Source organism: Podarcis muralis, chromosome 16 (assembly GCF_964188315.1).
Source record: "Podarcis muralis chromosome 16, rPodMur119.hap1.1, whole genome shotgun sequence".
Classification (NCBI taxonomy): domain Eukaryota; kingdom Metazoa; phylum Chordata; class Lepidosauria; order Squamata; family Lacertidae; genus Podarcis; species Podarcis muralis.
The window spans coordinates 13,785,386-13,808,756 of record NC_135670.1 but is presented as its reverse complement, the minus strand read 5'-3'; the positions used below and the strand labels follow the sequence as shown (position 1 = coordinate 13,808,756).

Below are 23,371 nucleotides of genomic sequence, written 5' to 3'. Positions count from 1 at the left end.
ACAATAAAGTTGTTAAAGTAAGCACAACACTTTTAACATTTTGGGGTGGGGGGGAAGGTGCCAGTACTGTGTACTCTTGAGTACCCTCAGAAAAAAAGAAATGGATGTTGTTGTTGTTAATCCACCCTTTACCACAAGGTACCAGGGCAGGTTATAATTAAAACACAATATTGAAAAGCAATTTAAAGCAGCTTAGGTTGATCTCTTCTGTGAACTGCCCTGAGACCTCCGGGTATAGGGTGGTATATAAAGAATAATAATAATAATAATAATAATAATAATAATAATAATAATATTCCTTCCAGTAGCACCTTAAAGACCAACTAAGTTAGTTCTTGGTATGAGCTTTCGTGTGCATGCACACTTCTTCAGATACCAAGTGTGCATGCACACGAAAGCTCATACCAAGAACTAACTTAGTTGGTCTTTAAGGTGCTACTGGAAGGAATTTTTTTGTTTTGACTATGGCAGACCAACACGGCTACCTATCTGTAATAATAATAATGTCACAGAAATAAGGCAGGTCCAAAAAATATGCTCAAGCAGGCAAATGCATAATTTTGCAGCCAGCCGCTGTTGCTTTGGTGTGAGCAGGAAGGCACCCAGATGCCTACAAACTTGGGCTTGGGGAGAGTTGGGTTCAAGTCCCTTTTTAGCTTTAAGAATTCAGAGTAGCCCTGGACCAGTCGCAGTTTCTGAGACCAGTCAACCTCACAGAGCTGTTTTGGGGATAAAAAGTGGGGTGATGGGTGGGGGAATAACCCTTCATCAGCACTAGGTACCTCTATTGCTAAGATTGGGCGCAGGTTTTATCTGCCCCCCAATATGTTATTCAAGTTGGCACCACTGCTTCAAAGCGTGGCATTGCCTGACATCATAGGGATGCCAGGGGACTGACAGGTGGCTCCTCCAGCTGGCCTGCCAGGGTTGGGGGAGCTAAGGATTTGGGGCCCTGACTAGAAAAGGCTCCCCACTCCTGATGCAGACAGCCCTGGGCTCCCTGTCCAGTGGTCCAATTCAGTATAAAGCAGATCCTAGAAAAAGCAGCAATGCTGGCTCCCCCCATTTTGAAGGAAGTTAAGTAATAATACACTTGGCTGTCAAAAAATGGGTCAGGTGGGGAGGCCCGCCACACTAACATTAAGTCTAAATGCACCCCTGGAATTGCCCCCTCACTTTTGACTCTCGGTCCTGTGTGTACGGTTTTGGATCCTTGCATTGACCTCCTGCTGGTCCTGCTGCCCCTGCTGAATCTCCTGGGCCCTTTCAAGAAGGGCGACATGGAGGTGACGGCCAGGACCATGGAAGGCTCTGGGCGGGCTGAGGGTGAATACCCAGGCCCAAGGCTGGAAGTCCCAGGCATTCCTGTGCCTGCACCCTGGGCTTGGCCCTGCTCCTGGGTCGGGACCTGCAGCATTTTCTCCATCTGAGGCACAGAGGACATGGCAGGCACGGTGAGGTAATTCATGGTGGCGAATTGAAGGAGCCCTCGTGGCTCAGACGCGCCGGCCTAGAAATGTCCTCCCAGTCTGGGCTGTGGCGAACCTGGAACACGGAAGGCTCCAGGCTTCCAAATGGGGAGCCTTGGCAGCTCTTTGTGATGCCATTGTGAGGCAAGGCAAAGCATGCCAAGGCAGTCAGAAGCGGTGGTGTTAGCAGACAGTCTATGGAGCCTAAGGCCCAGGCCGCAGATCTCCTGCCCCTCTCCACATTTTATTTTTACCTTTTTCCCCCAAACTGACCATGTAGGGAATCATAACCAATAACAGAAAAGCAAACCAATGCCAGTGTGGTGGTGTGGTTAAGAGCGGTGGACTCGTAATCTGGTGAACCGGGTTCGCTTCCCCGCTCCTCCACAGGCAGCTGCTGGGTGATCTTGGGCTGGTCACGCTTCTCTGAAGTCTCTCAGCCCCACTCACCTCACAGAGTGTTTGTTGTGGGGGAGGAAGGGAAAGGAGAATGTTAGCCGCTTTGAGACTCCTTTGGGTAGTGATAAAGCGGGACATCAAATCCAAACTCTACAAGAAGGCGGGGAAAGTTTCAAAAACTGGTTGGCAACACAGTCCTGTACTCATACCCTCCAACATCATGGGGACCAAAATCGGGATGCTCCATTTTTGGTCCCAAGCTCTTGCGCCTGCGTGCGAGCACGAAACTAAATGATGCTCGTTTTGTGATCTCGCAAGACAAAACACAAGCGGCTTTCATTCTGGCACTCTGGCATGAGTGCTCCATCCACTTTTGCCCCTGGCCCTACTCACCACAGGCATGTGGCCCCTGGAATGTTACCTAGAAAAGGATTCCCCACCTTTCATCACCACCAAGCACCATTTTCAGCTGCCCAGGTCAACCCCCTCATAGAGCAGGCTGAGTCTTTCTCGTCTCCAAAGCTAGTTTTATTTCTAGGTGCCTCGTGACTACAGGTCCAGAAGGTGCAGATCTTGCTGCAAAGTTCCCTCTCTCTTTCTCTTTCTTCTCTGCCTGCCAGGCTTTGCTTTCAGGTCGATTCTGGGAGATCTTCCGGAGATTCTGTCCTCCTACGCCTGAAACACACCACAGGTCTGAGAAGGTCCTGGGCAAGGCATCAGGTGTGCATTGCCAGAAAATAAAAAAAAAAACCCAAGATGAAAGCGGGTGCTGATACACATAAAATTTGCATCTGCTAATTTTGTAGGTAACAACTCGCATGCAGAAATAATTTCTGTAGTGTGAACAGAAACACAATACACCTCGCCATAGTGGGGAATAGGACAGTGAGCAGGTGAACTGTGTGCCTGCTCATGAGAACAAAAAAGGCCAGCTGCTGGATCAAGCCAATGGCCCTTCTAACCCAACACTCTGTTCTTGCAATGTCCAACCAGATGCTGACTACAGTGGACCCTCTGGATACGAATTTAATTCATTCCGGGGGTCTGTGACACCCTGAAAAATCCATATCCAGAGGCGCTGCTTTTGCGCGCACACATGGTGCGCAGAGCACTTCTGCGCATGCGCGAGCAGCGAAACCCAGAAAAATACTTCCGGGTTTGCCGCTTTTGCAACCCAAAGTTTATGTTACTCAAGAGTAATGTAACCCGAGGGTTTACTGGAGGGAGGCCAGAACTGCTGTCCAGGTACTAACGTTTGATGGGCAACCTTTCAAGGCCCCAGCTTTTTCAACCAACCTTGGCTTAAAGCATGGACTGTTTTTAATCCAGACATCAACTGTGCAACTTTTCCAACAGAGGGGAGAGAGGGCTGTCCTCTGCAAAGCAGGACACATGGCCTCCTGAAAGAAGGGCTTTCCAGGGACCTCCATGCATGCACACACACCAATCCACTCCCCATGCCTGCACACCCCTCGCGTACCCCTGCACACCTAGGCGGTGGCGTAGCGCGGGGTGGGGGGTGGCGACACAGTGGTAGTTGCCCTGGGCGCAAAATTGTTAGGGGCGCCAAATGTCGACACCCGGTGCTGCCTCAATATAGCTGCACACTTCTGACACCCAGCTCCATTGAAAATGTCTACTCCATGTGAACCAGGAAGTAATCTCTCCAGACAACAGAGTGACTCTTCTTATCTCTGCAGCTGCAATCTCCTGGGTGATGCAGATGCCGTTAGGCAGTTGAATGTGCATGTGTAGTACTCTATCTGTTTCCCTCCCTCCCAACCCCACTCTGTGCGGCCCCCAGGCACTGGCAACCCTCGCTACGCCACTGTACCCAGGCCACCCAAATAAGCTTTGCAGGTGGCAGCGGGCAAGGATCCCTTTGCCTTACCCCATGGCATGCGTGCTGCAAAGCAAAAGCTGAGGCGGCAGCCACCCCACTGTCTTCTCTCCATAATCCTCTGGGCCTTTACAGGACACAGGCCCATGTAAAATCTGTAAATCAATAGCTGGCAATTGACATTGGCCCCAGTGGGCACACCAGCATTTCATAGAACCATAGAACTATAGAGTTGGATGGGACCCCAAGGATCTTCTAGTCCAGCCCCCTGCAATGCAGGAGTGGCAGCCAAAGAATCCCTGACAACCGAGCCTCCGTTTAAAAACCTCCGATGGAGGAGAGCCCACCGCCTTCCAGGGGAGTCCATTCCACTGTCAAATAGCTCTTCCTATCAGAAAGTTCTTCCAGAGGTTTAGTCGGAATTTCATTTCTTGTAACTTGAAGCCATTGCTTCGAGTTCTGCTCTTTCTTGGTGCCCAATAAACAACCTGGAGATTAAATGGAGCTCCCGATTCTTTCTTTGCAAGCGGAGTGCACTGACAGTGAGTCCGCCTGGGAGCGGCTGCGCTAGGGAGTCCCAGCAGGCCATCCCAGGTGCAAAAGCTCCTCTTCTTTCAGAACCCACTGCTTTGCAGTGGGTTGCCCTAGATGCAGTGGCGTAGCATGGGGGGTGCCAGGGGTGCCGGCCGCACCGGGCGCAACATCTGGGGAGGGGCGCGAGTCCAGAGGGAAGGGACAAGTTCCTTCCTCCGCCGGGCTCCCCGCCGCCACCGCCAGCCTTGCGCCCTAGCGCGCGCGCGCCCCCCACCGCCGCTGCGGTTGCGCTCCACTCACTGCTCGCAGGAGGAGCAGCTGCTGCAGCAGCGCCGCCACCGACGCCTGGCCGGCCACGGGCAGCCTCCGCACCCCGCCGCCGCCGCCATCCCCTCGGCCCAGCCACAGGCGGCGGCTGCTTCTGCCGACTGGAAGGGAGGAGAGCTCCGAGGGGCCTCGACGCGCCCTGCCCTCCCCAAAACCCTCCGAGAGGAAGCCCCCGGCTGGGAGGAGGAGAGGCGCTCGCCAAGCCTGGATCTGGAGCGCCTCAGAGCGCGGGCTCCACCTACAGCCCAAGGAGAGGAGGGGGCGGGGAGGCGCCCGAGGGGAGGGGGCTTCGGCTGCCTTGGCCCGCGGGGGCTCCGCAAATAATAAATTTAATAAATTCCTGCTGAACCTTTGGGGGGGGGGTCCTTGGCTCCTTTGCTCGCCCCCAGCCCCAGTGGCGTAGTGTGGGGGGTGCAGGGGGGCCCGGCCGCACCGTCCGCAACATCTGGGGGGGCGCGCTCGCACTCGAGTGCTAAAATCCACGGGTTAGGGGGTACAAATTACTTGCCTTGCCCCGGGTGCTGACAACCCACGCTACGCCACTGCCTAGATGACCCTTGAGATCCCTGCCAATTCTACAATTCTATGATTCTAACACAGGGCTAGAGCTCTTGCTTGGCATGCAGAAAAGACCCCGTGTCCATAATGATTTCCAAATGAACAAGGGGGAAATGTCTGTTTTCACTCGGGACGAAGGAGAAGGCCTCCGGCCAGCCACCCTCTTCCTCTCAACCTTCCTTACATGGCTTTGCCCGAGGACTTGCGAGCAGATTGCCGCACCGCATGCTTCCACAGCATTTCTTCGTCGATCCCCAGCGCAGCCAGAACCTGGGAGAAACGGCGCTCCACAGCCTGGCGGGCGTTGGCCTGGCAGGGAGAGAGGCTTGAGTGGAGACACAGACAGGCCAAAGGCAGCGTAGTTAAAAAAAAACACCCGTACAAATGGCCCTACTGCCAGATGCTGTGCTCTCTCGCTCTCTCTGCTGCCATTTTGCTGGCTCTGCCAGAACAAAGGCAGCAAGTCTTTTCCTTTACAGTTTGAAGGCCAGGAGGCAACTTGGATCGCCTTGCAAGGAACTGATCTTTCAGTGTGGCCAGCACCTACCCTCTGGAAGTCCCTGCCCATTGACATTTGTTCTGTTTATAGCCAGCTCTTCCTCCCAAAGGTGCCCATGGCAGCAAACACAGCGAAGCAGGCGAGGCCTTGTTGGCACTGATCTGTGGCAGGGCCTTTTCGGTGGCAGCTCCTGTTTGCGAAATGCCCTCCGTGGCGAGGTGTGCCCGTCTAAGAACGTTCCTGCTTACGTAGGGCTGAAAGATACTGTTCCCGGGAACCCTGAGACCAGTGCTTGAAATAATATTTCTAGAATTATTATTTTGCTTTGAGGTTTTCCACATTGATAAATCAAGGCCGAGTGGACAACTCAAACTTGCACTGAACTGGATATTCAAGCTGCTATGCTATAGAACCCATTGCTTCCCCTCCCCTCCAGCCCCCCGGCCCCCGTTTCACCTGCATGACTCTCTCAAACAAGAAAGGTCTGCTCTCCACGCGGTCTTGCATCTCCTGCAGCTGCAATGTGTACTCTTCCATGCGCTGCTTCTCCTGCCTCCTGCACACCAAAGGGAGAGGTTGGTAGGCTTTTGCTGTATTGTCCCTCTACCCCAACCTGTAAATAACCAGGCCTGCTTCCCCTGTAAGGAAGTAGAACACCTGCTTTGTGTGAATCATAGAGTTGGAATGGACCATGAGAGTCATCTAGGCCAGCCCCCTGCAATGCAGGAATCTTTTGGGCTTGAACCCATGACCCTCAGATTATAAATCTGATGCTCTACCAACTGAGCTATCTGGGCAACCCAGGTTCGATCCTCCCCAATGGCATCTCTAGATTTTAAAAGTCAGGTAGCGGCAGAAAGGAGGAGGAAGCTGTTGCCTGGAAGAATATTCCAGGAATGTGGCCCTCCAGGCTTTTCTGCCTGGCCCTCAGGATCCTCCTGAAGCCACACCCCTCACCCAAGCCACACCCCTCAGCAGCTCTCCTCTGTTGCCCTCCTTAAGTACTTTCCTCCAGCAGGAATGTGCCCTTGAACAACCCATAATATTCCCAAAAACCTCTGTCATGCTCAAGAGCAGAATTGCTCCTTCCAGCCTTATGAAGATTGCTGGGTAATAATTTTGGCAGTCCTCGATACAACCCTAGTTGGCAGCCGAGCGCAAGCCAGAAAACAGGCTGTGTACACCTTTAAAGCACATCCACCCGCCTCAAGAATCCTGGGCACTGTAGCTCTGTGAGGGGTAAGCTACAGTTCCCAGGGTTCTTTGGGGACGGCGAATGTGCTCCAAATGTGTTTTTTGTGGGATGTAATCCATTGGAGTAGTCAAATACAACATTCCTTGTTTCCCTAGAGTGGACACAGGCAGGGGGATGTTACGCCAGCCAGTATAACTTCCTGTTCCACTGGTCTGGAGTGTCCTCCCCCTGCATGTGACCAGAAAGATGGGCATGACCCTGGCTGACTCCATAAAAGTGGAGTCACACAGCCATCTTTCTCTTGATGCCATTTTCTTCTCTTAATGTATTTTGCTGTCTGCTGGCTCTCAGCCAGCAGTACATGGGTTCAGTCTCCATATGCAATGGACTCACACTTTGTTCTGTAATTTCAAGATAAAGCCTGCCTTCAGGGATTATACTGTGAACTGAATGTGAGTAAACTTCTTGTTACTTTTAAGACTCTGTGTCTTGATTCTTTTAAGAGAGATCAAAGGGGACTTGCCAGGAAAAATCCAATCTGGGCAAGCGAGACTAGATTGCTTAACTAAAGAGATTCAAACGAATCTGCAAACTAGCTTACTGCTATATTGGGGGAATCTGCTCTGCTGCATGACTCACTAGCGTGGAAGGATAATATTTAATCAATATATCCTTTCCTACTATCCTTAAGAGTCCCACACTTTCAAGGTATGGTGCGTATGCAGCCCCTGTTCTGCCCCACAGCCCAGAGGGACTTTGCAGAAACCTCACGGCATGTTACCTGAGCATCTCCCGTTTTCTCTGCAATGACACGGAGGGGTGGTCCATGGTCTGGTACGTCGCCAAGCACTTGGCCACTTCCCGCTGCACTTGCTGCTCCTTCGCCCTGCGCAGCTCGGCTCGCCGCTTCTCCTTCCGTTCCTGCCTCTCCCACTCCAGCAAGAGCATCCTAATAAAAAGAGGCCAACTTCAGGCATGGGAAAACCTCTGGAAGTGAGGGTGAAGGGGTCTGCCAGGCAGGCTGGCGTTGTGTTCCAGTGCAGGCCAGGAATGTAGGTTGGCTAAAGGGGATTGAAGGGCTCTGTCGCCCGAGTGCAGCAAAGCCACTTTTAGAAAAAGAGGCCGACTTTTTAGCGGTGGGAGGAAAGCGATGGGGAAATGGATTGCAAAGGGTGAGGGCAACAAATAATGAAGATGTGTAAACCGTTCTGCAAGCAAACTGGGATGAGTGCCGTACTGGATGAATGCTGACTGTGGTATAATCCTATCAGTAAAGACTGGATGAATGAACACTCAGTAAAGACAGGATGAGCAATTCTGTCTATTGCAGTCTCTCATTTTTCCTACCTGAAGTTCCGTTCTCCATTTTTCCACATCAGTTTGTGATTTTTGTTTTAAAAAAGGGGTCCTCGTGAAGATTCACCAGCGTTTTAGTATGATTTCCCCCCTTAATATAGACATACAGTCGTACCTCGGAAGTTGAACGGAATCCGTTCCAGAAGTCTGTTCGACTTCCAAAATGTTTAGAAACCAAGGCTTCAGGAATCTCCTGCAGCCAATCGGAACCCGCGTTGGACGTTTGGGTTCCAAAAAACGTCCACCATCCAGAATACTCACTTCCGGGTTTGCGGCATTTGGGAGCCAAAACATTCGACTCGCAAGGCGTTTGACTTCCGAGGTACAACTGTACCTGCTTGCAGTTTTGCTTAATATACACATTTTTGCAAAGCAATTCTCCCCGATAAATCACAATTTTGTCTTATTTTCACCAAGATGGACATTTTTATGCACACTGTATGTTAGTGTGTGCATTTCTGTACACATTACTTGGCTGCAGAAGTGAATTGCAAAATTTAGGGAAGTGAGTATTTCAAAGGTGGGGGGGGGGGCGGGGAGTGTTGTTTCAGAAATGGTGAATTAGGTTCCTCTTTAAACACAAAATTAATTTAATTTCTCCTCCATCCCCAGCTTTCACTTAGCAACAGTCAGCATTTGGGGTTCTTTGTTTTAATGTTTAGCTGAAAATTTTGCAGCCTACCCCCAAGCAACCCCCTGGCCTTTCTCATTGGACTGCGGGAAATAATAGCACAAAGACTTTGGAACTGCCACCCCCCTCCCCAGGTGCCCTGCTTACCTGTTAGCCTCTTGCCGCTTGTCAGAGGTCTTGGTGTGCATCACTGGAGCAACCATGGGGGGACCAAAGTCCGGGCAAGAATGGGCCCTCCAGTGAACCCCATACAACCGCCGGACCTCGTAATACGGGTCTTCTGGGTCTTGCTTGTCCTCTTCTCCAGAGAATTGCTGGGAGCTACCCATGGAGTGAAGCCGGAAAGGCTTACAGATGGTCAGCTTTGCTGGGCGGAGGAGAGCAAAGAGGCATTAACGTGACCTGTCCCAACCCGCCTGCCCGCATATCATCACTTCGCAGCATATTAATTGATTAATTTAAAATATTTTTTATTAAAACTACAAGAGAAATAGAAACAAACATCCAAACAGGAACTGCACTGTTTACAAGGATACATCGGATTACGAGTAAACTTTAAATGACAACGATTGCTCTAATAATCCAGTCTGTAGAAAAAAAGGAGAAAAAGCAAAGAAAGGAAAACAGAGAGTGGAGAAGAGAGAAAAGAAAGAGAGGCCAGCACACATTAGGAGGAAAGGCAGGTTATAAATGTAATAATAGTAATAATAATAATGTTATAAGAATTTTAAGGTCTCAAATATAGACTAAATGTTCATAAATGCACACATATCTAATTACATGAACCATGTGTCTGAAATGGTATAGGAGATCAATCTTGAAGCCGTTTTGAATCTCTCAGTTACGTCAAATATTCCTTTGCAGCAATTTCAAAAGTCTATATATGGGCTTGCGCACCATTGTTCAGAGTTCTCCTCCCTCCTGCGTGTGGTGAGTGGGGACCCTGTTGCAACAGTTCCCTGAATAAAGATCAGGCTTGCTAGCCGCTTTGCTTTTCAATTTACTCTAGTTGGTTGTTATTTCTCCTACCAATAGGGAACCCACTTAAGGACTCTAGATGAGCTCTGGAATACCCCATAAGGGGAAAGGAGCAGGTTCCCCCCCCCCCTTTATAATAACAACAACAACTCACTTGACCAACTGAGTTGGACTTAGTTGGATACCATCCTTAATGTTGACCTTATGCCACCCCTCACCTTCCCCATTATCAATGAATGACTGCTCCCCACCTTGATCCTTCCTCTGCTCCAGTTGCTCTTGGAAGCGCCTCTGGAGACTCTTGAAATTGGGGATCCTGCGGTTGATGGTGGGCTGGAAGGTCAGCTGCTCTTCCCTGTCGGTCTGGGCCCGGCCCTTGGCTCTCCTCGCCTCCCTCTGGGGACCAGGCTCCTCGGGCTCTGTAGCCAGGCAGAGGAGCTCCGCTCGGAGTTTCTCTTCCAGCCGCTTGAGCGAGAAGCGCTTGTTGCTCCTGGGGCCCTGATCCTCCAGGCTCAGCAGCTCCTGGGTGAGCTGCAGCCAGCGGTGGCGCTCCTGGCGCATCTGCCGTTTCCGAGCCTCCTGCCGGGAGTCCATCTTCCAGTAGAGAGGCAAGAGGGAGCTCCCGGGAGCCAGGCCCACCCGGCGGTGGCACTTCTGGCACGTGGGCCAGGGATCCTCAGGGACGCCATTCGAGGGCTTGGGGTCTTTCGAGCAATGGCCGCCTTTAGGGCTGCCGGCTCTCGGGTTCCCCGGCTCTGGCGTGCAGGGAGGCTCACGGAAGGTGGTGACAGAAGTCTGAGGGGACCTCTTCTTCTTGGGCTTCTCCAGGAGCCGGTCTTGGTACATGGCCTGGCCGTTGACAGAGATGCTCTCCCACATCCAGTGGAAGGGAAAGGAACCCGGTCGAGATTGCTTGGCAGATGCGGGAACTGGTGTAGGGCTTGGCGAGGCATTGCTGACATCTGGAGTGGGAGGTACTGGGTGCTGCCTAGGGGGGAAGCAGCAACACTCAGGTTGGACACAAACCTGGTCTCCCCACCTCCCAGTTTTGGAACCCTGCTTCCCAACTTTGATTTGGATAATCAAAACACTTCCAGACCAGCAGCTTTTAGTGCATGGGTAGGCAAACTAAGGCCCGGGGACAGGATCCGGCCCAATCACCTTCTAAATCCAGCCCACCGACGGTCCGGGAATCAGCGTGTTTTTACATGAGTAGAATGTATCCTTTTATTTAAAATGCATTGCTGGGTTATTTGTGGGGCCTGTCTGGTGTTTTTACATGAGTAAAATGTGTGCTTTTATTTAAAATGCATCTCCGGATTATTTTTGGGGCATAGGAATTCGTTCATTCCCCCCCCCCCAAAAAAAATATAGTCCGGCCCTGCACAAGGTCTGAGGGACAGTGGACCGGCCCCCTGCTGAAAAAGTTTGCTGACCCCTGTTTTAGCGCTAGCCATTTATTGCTCCTCCAGTGTAAAACGGCACACAGAATCGCAACTGGTTTTTCACTGGCATTCTCTTTTGGGGGGCACATCCTGCTACTTTCCAATCACACTAGTGGGTGTCACACAACCACGGAAGCAGGTCCTATTGAAGGACTTTGGCTCAGTGGCAAAGAGAGTTTAAAAGAACTGCAGTACAATTGCAGCATCTGATGCACATTTCACTCGTGAACCTGGATAGCTCAGTTGGTTGGAGCATGGTGCTGATAATGCCAAATTTGCAAGTTCGATCCCTGTATGGGACAGCTGCATATTCCTGCGTTGCAAGCGGTTGGACTAGATGACCCACAGGGTCCCTTCCAACTCTCCAATTCTATTATTCTATGTCATGGAATGGTTGGGTGCAGAGGAATGGTGGGAAAACCAGCAGGGGAACCACTCTGAGAAGAAGCCTCACAGCCTGTAGCGTGATGATGGGACGATGCTGAGCGGTTGGAGGGAGAGGAATGGGAAGAGGAGCTGCCGGAAGCTGGAGAGGTAACAGGGCTGAGTGAGCAGGGAGAGTCTGTGGCAGAGAGAAGACCAGAATCAGAGGCAGAAACAGAAGCCAGGGAGGAGGGAGGTGATAAGACAGAGATGAGTCCTGCTGAAGAAGGATCACAGGTGTCTCCCCCTCCTGATGTGACAATCTCCCTTCCCCACTTGTTTCCCAGAACCCAGAGAGGCATGAAAAGGGCGGAGGAGAGGTAGGTTGGCTGCCTGCAGCCGCAGTCTCAGATTGCTTGGAAAAAGCCCTGCAGTGGAAGGGAAGGCTGTGAGGAGGCATAGTCTCGGCAACTGGTTTTCATGGAGGAAGACCACTGGGAATGTGCTGCTCTGACTATTAGGCCTGACACTCAACCCCAAGTCTTGGGGGATCATGTTTTTGCTAATAAAGTTAACTCCATCTTTGAACTGTGTAAATTGTAAAAATGCTCCTTTCAAAACTTGACCATTCTGCAAGACCTCAGACTGGGCAGGTTGTTTATTTTAAAATTATAAGCACAAACAGATCCTGCTCCGAATGAGGTGCATTCCCTACTTAGGATTCCTCCAAAGAATCCTGGGAACTGTAGCTTATTAAAGGCGTTGAGAGTTGTTAGAAGACCCCTCACATCACCCTTCACCAACTACTGTTGCGAGATTCTTTGGGGGAAGCCACAATTGTTATATTAGTATAAAAAGGTAAAGGTAAAGAGACCCCTGACAGTTAAGTCCAGTCTCAGACAACTCTGGGGTTGTGGCGCTCATGTCGCTTTACAGGCCAAGGGAGCCGGCATTGTCCGCAGTTTTTCCGGGTTGTGTGGCCAGCATGACTAAGCCACTTCTGGCGCAACGAAACACTGACACCAGAGCAGCGCACGGAAACGGCGTTTACCTTCCTGCTGGAGTGGTACCTATTTATCTACTTGGACTTTTTTTTGGCATGCTTTCAAACTGCTAGGTTGGCAGGAGCTGGGACCGAGCAATGGGAGCTCACCCAGTCGCGGGGATTCGAAACGCCAACCTTCTGATCGACAAGCCCAAGAGGCTCAGTGGTTTAGATCATCGCTTATAGCAGTACAGGAATACTTTAAATGTGTGCTGTGGATGGGACCCCCCTAAAGCCCACGGCAACAACTTGCCTGCTCAGTTCTTGCTCTGGGTCTATGTCTGAGATGCTGTTGGCATTTGGGACTGTTTCCTCAGGCTCCCAGCAGGGCTTCCTTGCGGGGTGAGGGCCTCTCTTCTTTGCCCGCTTCATGCAGATCAGCATCCCATCACCAGCATCCAGGTAGTCCTCCTGAGTCACACAGAGACATTTTATAGGACCAAGGCTGGCTCCAGAGACATGGATTTGGGCACCAGGACCCTGAGCCCAGCAGAGGGACCACCGTCTAAACCAAACCACACTTTCCACTTTGCACAGAGATCGGTTGGAACATAAGAGATCCCTCAGTTTGCTCTTCCAGGTTGGGGTGAGGAGCCAAGAATGTCATGCCTGAGGGCACACCCGAAATCCTAGGAGCCAGGAAACACTGGTAAAATGCAGTGTTTTTCCAGTGGCGGTTTTACCACTGCTTTACCACTAGAATGACTGCAGTGATTCTAGTGGTACCATCCGGGCAGGACTTTGGGGCAGATGCCCAGGACCCCACTCAGCAAAATGAGGCCTCCTAAATACAGCAGTAGGATATATCATTTTACAGGGTGGAACTTACTTCTTGTTAACTTCTTCAGTGAGGAGCCTTAAAAATACCTTTTTGGGTGTGAGGAATTCAAATCTGTTATTATTTTTGTGATTGGACAACATTTAGCTTGGCAAGTCTACATTTTATGAAGAAGCATAGAATAAATTGCTTTAGGAAAACCAATGAATTTTAATTTTACCTTCTGAAATGTCAGTCATGCTAAATAATAATAATAAATAAAAACAATATTAATATATAATATACAACTGCAAGTACTTGGCAATCATTTGTCATGATTTCCATGCAATTTCACACACATTTTACGTACCAATCCAAACTAAATTAAATCAATATAACCAAGCAATATATTTTGAATTCCCAAGCCATGTTACAACTTTTTAGTGCCTCTCCTTTTGGGAATTGGTAAGCTGACAAATTCAGCATGCCCTAATTGCAGCAGGGACTGCCTTACCACATTTCAAAGTAAATTAAGCAATGTGCATCGTGCCTTTGCTTTGAACTGTGCGATTTACTGACTGGCACACTGTGAATCTGAGGCTTAAAAATATATTTAGGCATGCGTGTTCACTTGCATTCTGCACCCTTTCCCTCCCTGCCATACAACTTCTGGTACAAGTTACGAAATCAACTCCAAGGGGAACAATGATTCCCGTGCAGACCGACTGAGAATTTCCCATCATTCACCTGGGCCCCATCACTCTCTGGCTAGGACCAGACAATCCTCTGGCTTCCAAGGGCCACAAGCAGCAATGGGTGGGTGTCTGGGCGCTGCATGCCAGTGGCATGGCCGCACCTGGCAGTTGGTGTGGCCTTGGTGGACACATTCACATTACTTCTCTCTGGTTTTCAAAGGCTTACACGTCCCTGTGAGGCAGACCCCCCCCCCAGTAGCAAGGGAAACACGCTTGGAAAGTATATGAGGTACACAGAAGCATTTTGGCCATGCTGATATTGCTGAAGTAAGACATCTATAATCCCAGGCCATTGGCCATGCTTGCTAGGGCTGATGGGTGTTGTAGTTTAACCACGAAGACCAAATTTTCTTCACACCAAATATCACTGGCTGGAGAAACCGTGACTTCACCTTTCTTTGTACAGTGCCTAAGGAAGGAGCATATTAAAACAGTGCTAATCTTGTTGTCTTGTGTGTGAGAAGTATGGCCTCCACGTATGGGAGCAAGAAACCCCCGTATCCCTCTCCGAGCTACCTGCTGTGGAGGGGAGCTCTCCGAGATCAGCCCCAAAAGCCGCACCTGCCCCTTTGGCTCATAGATGGTGCCGGCGATCCGGTTAATGGGGTCCACTGAGGGCTTGACACAGGCATTGGTTAGCACCGAGTGGCGATGAGGGTTCAACATGGTGCCCACGACAACATGGAAGGGGACGCATCAGCTTTCCAGTTACCACAGCAACCGGCCTATTTCCAGAACAGCCTGAGTGGCAAGCTTCCGGAACAATGCGTGGCTCTCCCCAGCCAGGGGTTTTCATTTTTATTTATTTCATAAAAGTTATACACCGCTTGATTGTAAAAAAACACAAAACAAAAACCACTTCAGAGGGGTTTACAAAAGATAAAACAGTTCCAGACTTACAGAAGCTGTCCCAGTTTCTGATTTGATCCCAGAATGTCCTGGTTTTCTTTAAGATGTCCCTACTTTCATCAGCAAAATGTTGAAGGGTATGGTAAGTAAAGGTAAAGGTACCCCTGCCCGTACGGGCCAGTCTTGACAGACTCTAGGGTTGTGCGCCCATCTCACTCAAGAGGCCGGGGGCCAGCGCTGTCCGGAGACACTTCCGGGTCATGTGGCCAGCGTGACATCGCTGCTCTGGCGAGCCAGCACAGCACACGGAAACGCCGTTTACCTTCCCCGCCAGTAAGCGGTCCCTATTTATCTACTTGCACCCGGGGGTGCTTTTGAACTGCTAGGTTGGCAGGCGCTGGGACCGAGCAACGGGAGCGCACCCCGCCACGGGGATTCGAACCGCCGACCTTTCGATCGGCAAGCCCTAGGCGCTGAGGCTTTTTACCCACAGCGCCACCCGCGTCCCCGAAGGGTATGGTAGGACGTCCCTATTTTCATCAGAGGGTATGGAGTTTTGTGACCTCTAAGTCAAGAAGATAAGTACCTATACAACCTTTAGAAGACATCTGAAGGCAGCCCTTTATAAGGTCGTTTTTTAATATTTAATGCTGGAGCAACCCAGTCTGATGGGCAGGGTATAAGTAATAAAATAATAAATAAAAATAATAAATAAATAAGGAATAGGATGTCCCTATTTTCATCGGGGCGCGGGTGGCGCTGTGGGTAAAACCTCAGCGCCTAGGACTTGCCGATCGCATGGTCGGCGGTTCGAATCCCCGCGGCGGGGTGCGCTCCCGTTGCTCGGTCCCAGCGCCTGCCAACCTAGCAGTTCGAAAGCACCCCCGGGTGCAAGTAGATAAATAGGGACCGCTTACTAGCGGGAAGGTAACGGCGTTTCCGTGTGTGGCTCTGGCTTGCCAGAGCAGCTTCGTCACGCTGGCCACGTAACCCGGAAGTGTCTCCGGACAGCGCTGGCTCCCGGCCTCTTGAGTGAGATGAGCGCACAACCCTAGAGTCTGTCAAGACTGGTCCGTGTGGGCAGGGGTACCTTTACCTTTATTTTCATCGGAGAAATGTTGGAGGGTATGCTACTCTATAACATACAGAAATTAAAATACTAAAACACATAACTTTTTAAGCATCTGGGTAGGTTTGTCTAAACAGGAATGATTTTAGCAGAAAGAGTAAAGTGAAGGTGCCTGCTTGATCTCAATCAGCAGGGAGTTCCAGTGGGTGCTGTGACACTAAATGATCCGAGTTCTTACAAATGCAGAACAGGTATTATGTGGCACTTGTAGTAGGCCAATTCCACCAATCAAAGCGGTCAACTGGGCATATGTGAGGTAAGGCAATCTCGCAGGTAAACTGGTCCCAAGTTGTTAAACGCTTTATATAGTGATAATAACACATTGAACTTGGCTTAGTAGCAAATCGGCAAGTAGCACAGATCTCTTGAGCACAGGCGTTCTAGGCTGACAAGGCCTCACTCCTGGCTGCAGCCGTGCTGCGGCATTCTGCACGACCTGCAGCTTCCAGATCAAGCGCAAGGGAAGCTCCCACATGGAGCGCATTGCGGTAATCCAGTCTTGAAGTAACCAACACATGAATTATTATGGCAAAGCTTTCCTGGTCTATGGCAACCCATGTTGGGCTTTCATTTAAAGCTTGCCTTTCCACCCCAGAGCCTGTTTGCAACAGCCTTCGAGCGACTTGATGTGGCAGAAGTAATATACCGGGGTTCTTGGCTTCCACACCATCTGAGAAGCATTGTTCTCAATCACTGTAATGTAGCTGGCCACTTCTGGAAACAGTGTGTGGAGTTAGATTGGGGGTGGAGAACCCGAGCCCCCTCCCCCCGATGCTGCTGTACTACAACTCCCATCATTCCTGACATTAGCCATGCTGGCTGGAGCTGATGGGAGTTATAGAATCCAACATCTGAAAGGCAACAGGTTCCCATCTCTGAGCTTAGATGAACCTTTCAATCAAGGCAATGCCATTTGAGAGTGTGTGTTTATGTATTTATATATATAAAAAATTTACTGTAGTCACAAGATAATTGTGTTGTCATTTTAAATAGCATTTTAATGTAAAAAGGTGCATTTACATCTAAAGGTAGGCCCAATGTCAGATGAAAAGCTGAAACAGAAGAGAATAGCAGCTTTCCCCAAACTAAGCCAAGGAACTCACAGCTAAAACAGGATTAAAACCCACATCTCCATTACTCATGGCCACAAGGAAAGGTGGGCATCTCAAGAGCCCGGCATTCTTGCCCTCCTCTCTGGGGGGCTGTTTGCACTGGTGGCTGATTTACTATTGAAAGTACCTAGAAATTAAAACCACCTACAAGCAGTGTGGACTGACAACTTTTCTGGAATGCAGCTCGAATTTCCATCATTGCCTTTCCGCTGTCCTCTCAAAACTGTTGCGACTCAGGGAAGCAGAATAGATCCATAAGAAGGAACAGTACTGTTTCTGTCTAATGCTGCCAACCTACAATGCCTGCTCAGCATCAAATGAGATGCCTTAAGCCTCCAAACCACCATCTCCTGCAAAGAATGCCCTGACACTCCACCTCTCAGGGCACTGGGAGTGCCTCCATCATCCAGAAGCTCAATGGTAGAGCCCTGTTTTGCATGCATAAGATCCCAGGTTCAATCCTCAGCAGCTGCAGCTGAAGCATCCATGTAGCTGGTCTGGAAAGTGCCACTATCCGTCAGAGCCGTCACTACTAGGCTAGGTGAATCAACTCTCCGACTCCAAATAAGGCCGTTTAATACACCCTACATTACTGGAAACATTATTGGAAAACAGGCCAGGAATCCTGTCTCTTTGATCCTCCAGCCCCATCTTGTGGGCTTACAGCAGTGCAGACCTCCAGGCAGGCAACATTTTGTAAGGATTCCGTGGGTAATACTGCCAAAGCACAAAAGCAGAGTGTAGATGTGGAAGGATCCTAAGCATTGCAAGGCGGCTGGCAGAATTCTAAAGGAAAGGGATAAATATCATCAGAATTCCTTCACTCCTCTCTTGCTCGCTTTTGGCAGAAGCAAGTTCCCTATGTCAATGAGATACCGACCTCACAAATGCCAAGAAGAGAGTGACAGGTAAAGCCTTTGCACCTATCACAAACTTTTGTGTTTCCACCGCAATTCGTGCCTAGTTTTTCTTAGCTTCTCCCTGTGCCTTCCAGCTTGAGAGTAAGGAAGGGGGCATGACATTTCACAGCTGTGGAGTGAAATAAGCTGGTGGAAAAGCACCACGCAGATCTGAAAGGCAGTGAATAAATTTGGTCCCAGCAACCTCAGCCGCCAGATGGAACTTAGCCCAGCAGGATGGCTAAGCTCCCATGGAGACTTCCTTCCAGACCACTGAAATGAGCCGTTTGGGGCCCCTCAAAAGCATCCCCAGTGTGCCAAAAGCCACCAAATCAGATGGAAGTATATGTCACCAGAACCCCAAAAGGAAAAAGCTATTGATGACAGGGGAGCAAAACGTGTGAGAATTCATCTCTCAGTTCATCTGCTTTTGAGCAGAGCAGAGGTGTAGCTAATCGCTCTCCCCTCACAGGGGCTCGACTCCCCTTGCAAAACACAGAATGGAAACCTGGAAGGAGAGAAAGAGAGAGAGAGAGAGAGATTGTCATGGACTGCTATCAGGCTGCAGTAGAAAGAAAGAGAAACAGGGCTACCATCAGTTCTGTTGGGAAATGCAGTAATCCCTGGCTCTTCCCCTCCTTGGACTCTTTCCATTCCAGATGGTCATTTTGAGAACCTTGTAAGTGAAATAACTAACAACAACTAAGAAATAGTGTACAGTTTTTCTTTTTTCCTCTCCCACCCCCACCCCCCCCCCCCCCGCTTTTTCTTTTATGTCAAGACTACCTTGAGCTTGAAGACAAGGGCTATCATATTATTAATCTTTTCAATCTACTCTGGGAGCCTTTCTCAGCTGAAGAGCAGGTTAAAATGCTTCAGATTAACAAAAAGTAACCAGAATGGATGAGTAGTGTGTGGGTCATTATTAGCATTCCTTCAAAGTAGTCATAAGTGACCATTTTTCTGCAGATAATATTTTACTGTATCTCTGCTGCTCCTGTAAATTGCACAAGAAACGCTCTTTTTGGAGTCAAGGTGGGGGAGAGAGCAAGTGTGTGGCTACATCAAATACTGGAGAAAGAAGATTTGAGAAAAGTAGCCTTGTGTGTTATGAGCTTCCAAGACTCACAGGCCTTGCAGCGATTGCACCTTGGGACTGCTGCCATTTCCTAAAATTTTAACACACCCCACCATTAGCAAATAAACCAGGGTCCACTGGCTTACAAAGTTCCCCCCAAACCTGCCTTACAATAACCCTGTAAGGATTACAACCAAGTAAGTTATGTGCAGTGGTTTGAACATGCGAAAGCGCTGGACAAACCTCTGGTCTATGGGGTCATGAAGAGTCGGGCACGACTAAACAACAACAACAAGCATTATTATTGTTAAAAGAAATTATTTTGCCCACTGATTGCTTTTTTCTGGTCATCCTTGCATAAGAAGTGCATGTTATACATAGCCCCAACCTGCACCCTGGAACCCACCTTTAGAGGTCACGGGATTTGGGGAGTGGCTCAGATCGGGGGCACTTAGTTCGGAAGGTGATCCCGTCCCCCGGCAAAGGGGAAGCAATGAAAGGCATGAACCACACCAGGTGTCCCTGATCCCCCAGCACTTCCCGAAGGTTGTCTTTCCAGCCCAAGTCGTACTGACGATCTCCTTCGAACCATTCGTTGGTCGTCTGCCCACGCAGGGCCAGCAGGCTGTGAAAGAGCAGGAAGCCCGTGCAGAAGAGGAAGCCAACAATGCAGACGTCAGTCACAAAAGCAAAGATGAAGATTGTGATGTTCACCTGCCCTACAAGAGAGATCCAAGTGCTACGTTAGTTACCAAAAGGAGAGAGAGGAAGATGGGATCCCAGGACCCCTCCATCTGCTTTGCTGGAAAACCAGCAACTTTTGGCTCTGCCTCTCATCAAAATCTTTCCATTTCACCTTCTCTAAGAAATGCCTCTGTTTGCTCCCCACTTCCCAATGCCCTTTCCCTTTGTGCCATGGCTTGTATATCGTAAGCCTGACGGCAGGGATGCCTTATCTTTAGAGGAAGGGACCTTGCTGAGTGGTAAAGTATCTGTTTTGAATGCAGAAGGTCCCAGGACAGGTAGAATCATAGAATTGTGGAGTTGGAAGGGACCACAAGAGCCATCTAGTCCAACCCTCTGCAATGCAGGAATCTTTTGCCCAATGTGGGGCTCGAACCCATGACCCTGATATTGAGTATCTCATCCTCTATCAATTGAGGTAAGCCTGGGCTTGAATTAAACCCTCTCCACAGATACAGGCATCCCCCCACTTGTGCACCTACAACCACGTATAGTGGCACCGGGAAATAATTAAGTAATTTAATTCATACCAGGAAATGGAAGAAAAGAGCTGGAGAGTCCTCATGGCTCGTGAGGAGACCCTCCCCAGAGCTTGAAGAGGACAGGTAAAGGCAGCGGAAGCCCCAAAGAGACCAGAGGCACAGTGAGGCACAGTTTAGGCTGTTCAGCCTCTCTGCCTAACAGCTGATGCATGCGTTAGCACAGCAGCAACCTTTCCGCGCATCCTCCAGCCTTCTGCAAGCCCCAGAGCTTCAATTCCAGTTGTGGATATTTTTTGTACAGTATTTTTGATCTGGATTGGAGAGAGAGAGGCACCAAGGGTCTTTCAAGGGTGTTTAGGGGGCACTCCCCACATACACGATTTTCCTGTATGCGTGCGGGGCGCTGGAACGTCACCCCCGCGTAAGAGGGGAGTCGCCTGTACTCTCAAAAGCAGGGCTGGTACTATTAAGAGTGGTGCAGAGGCCTATTTCGTCGGTTTCCAGCATGCAACTGTAGGGCTGTGATGGAGTCTGTACTGCGCCAATGAATCTTACCCATCAGTAACATAAGCCAGGGAAGTAGTAGCAGCAGCATTGCCTGGACAGAGGTGCCCTCCTGGAGCAGTGATAGGACCACATCAGCATTGATCACGCAGCCGTACAGCAAGGCGACAGAGCCATGTAGCAGCAGGCAAAGGAAGTAGCGGTAGTTCTGGTATCCCAAGCACTGGCCAAGCAAAGTGCAATGGTGGTCGCGCCGCAGGATGCAAACGTTGCAGGAGAAACAGTGGCTGCAGCGGGGAGGCACGTGAGATTGGCAGGAGTAGCAGTAACTGAAAGAGAGAGAGTGAGGAGCGACGGTGAGGTTTCTACTGGGCTCATCTTACTCCACTCACTCAGCCCAGTGGCAGAGGACATGATTTGCATGCAAACGGTCCCATGTTCAATCTCTGGCATCTGGAGGGGGGGGGGGAACCTCACTTAAATCCCAGATGAACCATTGCCCAACAGTTTGCTTAAAACTGGGTTAATCTAGTGGTTTGACTTGGCATAAGGCAGTTTCCAATGTTGCTTTTTTAATCTTAGAAACTCTGGTCAAGTGCCTTTTGGCAGTTTGGTCCCTCAAGGAAAAGCCAGCTCCAACCATTGGTCGCAAAAGGAGCAACTGTGGGGACAGTGCTTCTCTCCTCCATTGCAGGAAAGGCTTCCCTGGGACTGTCGAGCAGCCAGAGGATTAAAGGCTGCTAGGTTGTGGGCACAGATATGTGAGGGAGTATTCTTTCAACCAGTTATAAGTCACCCTGAGCAACTGATTGAAAGGTGGAGCATAAAACTGATAAAACAAACAAATAAATACATTGAACAATAAATACATTTTTTTAAAAAGGCAGTATGCCTTCTCCCCAACCATAAATTAAGTTCTACTAAATTCAATGGGGGTTACAGTACTCCCATTTATTTCTACCTGATATGCTTTTATTTGTTTATATGTTAATTTCTACATTGCCCTATTAAGAACAAAACCTTCTCAAGGCAGCATACTTAATAAAATCAACCTAAGAGACGAAATTCAAAGATAAACAAAGAGGCAAATATCAGAAGAACATAAAAATAGGTCACATGACAGGGTAAGCTCTTGTAAATAATATGCTTTAACCTGGCATCTAAAATCAGGCACAGAAACCTCCCTAGCATACAAATGCAATGAACTGCACAATGTAAGTGCTGCTGCAGTAAATACCCATTTCCTTGTGGCCACTGAGGAATTCATTTACAATATTCCTCTTTCGTTTGTACAGCATACTCATTCATTTTTTAATCTTACATATTAAATCCATTTCTCTAAATTCCCCTTGGTATTTCTCTCTCTCTAACACTTGCCTCCATCATCTTAACGAAGCAGGGTCTTGCTTACAAAAAAACAAAAACAAAAAACCTGTGCTGCAAGCCTGCAATACATTTAGAAATGCTAGTACCTGCCAGGTAAGACATCTGGTTCAGTACTGTTTACTCTGGCAGAGCATCTAACACAGAGTTGTCTACCCTGAAATTCTCAGGGGCCTTTCCCATTATCTGCTACCTGGTTCCCTTTTTAAGTAATGGCCCCAGAGATGGGACCTCCTGCCTGACAGCTGTGATTTCTCCTCAATTCCTTTCCCTTTAAGGTACCCCAAGCTTTTAGCTAGGCCTCACGGGTGCTGTTGCTCTCCTCAGGGCTTTTCCTCCTCTGACAAAAAAGAGCTTTGAAAAAATAAAATCCAATGAGAAGAGTGCCTCTGAGCATGTCAGGCCAAGGCGCTTTCCCTAGCCCAGGCTTCCTCAAACTCGACCATCCAGATGTTTTTGGCCTACAACTCCCATGATCCCTAGCTAGCAGGACCAGTAGTCAGGGATGCTGGCAACTGTAGTCTCAAAACATCTGGAAGGCCAAGGTTGAGGAAGCCTGCCCTAGCCTAACAAAAAACGCCTTCCCAGTCCTTTTCCCGCCACTTCCCCAAGCCCCGCCTCCACACTCCCACGCCCTTCTCTGATTGGCTGCCGTCCGCCGAAGCCCCCCCCCCAACTCACTCCCATCCTTGCCCCGCCCCCGCCAGCATAACGCCGCGCGTGCTGGGCGAGGCGGTGACGAAACGGCGCGCGTTCTCGAGCACGTTCCCCAGCAGGAAAAGCAGCGATGCCAGCGACACAAATGGGAATGCTTCCGTCCTAGGGGCCTCGCTCCCGCTCTCGCGGCCGCCTCCGCGTTGCCGAAGCAGCAGCACCGCGACCACCTCCAGGGCGAGCGCGCCCACCAGCGCCGCCCCCACGCACACGGGCAGCACCCTCCGCTCCCAACCGCTGCCGGCCATAGCGGCGCATGCGCGACGCCGGAGGAAGTCTTCGCCAATCCAAAGAGCGAGCGGGCTCTGGGGACCGCCTTTAGGAGT

The 23,371-nt window shown here is 49.9% G+C and overlaps 2 protein-coding genes across 3 annotated transcripts; both read right to left on the bottom strand.

Moving 5' to 3' along the window:
• Positions 1-1,533: 1,533 nt before the first annotated feature.
• TSGA10IP (testis specific 10 interacting protein) lies at positions 1,534-15,292 on the bottom strand. 2 transcript variants are annotated; one of them, XM_077920257.1, is made up of 8 exons: positions 14,668-15,292; positions 12,889-13,050; positions 10,038-10,770; positions 8,956-9,175; positions 7,603-7,770; positions 6,083-6,182; positions 5,312-5,436; positions 1,534-2,543 (listed from the first exon to the last, which is right to left on the bottom strand). In XM_077920257.1, exons 1-8 carry the CDS (start codon positions 14,815-14,817, stop codon positions 2,498-2,500), a joined length of 1,704 nt encoding a protein of 567 aa, XP_077776383.1. In that variant the 5' UTR covers positions 14,818-15,292; the 3' UTR covers positions 1,534-2,497. The 2 variants fall into 2 exon arrangements, with proteins under 2 accessions (XP_077776383.1, XP_077776384.1); XM_077920258.1 differs by lacking the exon at positions 5,312-5,436 and having other exon boundaries at positions 14,668-15,291.
• A 1,809-nt stretch (positions 15,293-17,101) lies between these two features.
• Positions 17,102-23,320, bottom strand: ZDHHC24 (zDHHC palmitoyltransferase 24). The gene is made up of 4 exons (XM_028710186.2): positions 23,013-23,320; positions 21,000-21,277; positions 19,625-19,937; positions 17,102-18,648 (listed from the first exon to the last, which is right to left on the bottom strand). Exons 1-3 carry the CDS (start codon positions 23,291-23,293, stop codon positions 19,627-19,629), a joined length of 870 nt encoding a protein of 289 aa, XP_028566019.2. The 5' UTR covers positions 23,294-23,320; the 3' UTR covers positions 17,102-18,648; positions 19,625-19,626.
• Between the last annotated feature and the right edge of the window lie 51 nt (positions 23,321-23,371).

Coding starts and splice junctions, on each gene's coding strand:
- TSGA10IP (XM_077920257.1), bottom strand. CDS start 14,817: ATGTTGAACCCTCATCGCCACTCGGTGCTAACCAATGCCTGTGTCAAG. Junction 10,771..12,888: donor AGCAAGAACTGAGCAGGCAA/GTTGTTGCCGTG, acceptor CCCCCTAGGCAG/CACCCAGTACCTCCCACTCC. Junction 7,771..8,955: donor AAGCGGCAAGAGGCTAACAG/GTAAGCAGGGCA, acceptor TCTTTTTATTAG/GATGCTCTTGCTGGAGTGGG.
- ZDHHC24 (XM_028710186.2), bottom strand. CDS start 23,293: ATGGCCGGCAGCGGTTGGGAGCGGAGGGTGCTGCCCGTGTGCGTGGGG. Junction 21,278..23,012: donor GGGGCGGGGCAAGGATGGGA/GTGAGTTGGGGG, acceptor TCTCTCTTTCAG/TTACTGCTACTCCTGCCAAT. Junction 19,938..20,999: donor CTGGCTTATGTTACTGATGG/GTAAGATTCATT, acceptor TCTCTCTTGTAG/GGCAGGTGAACATCACAATC.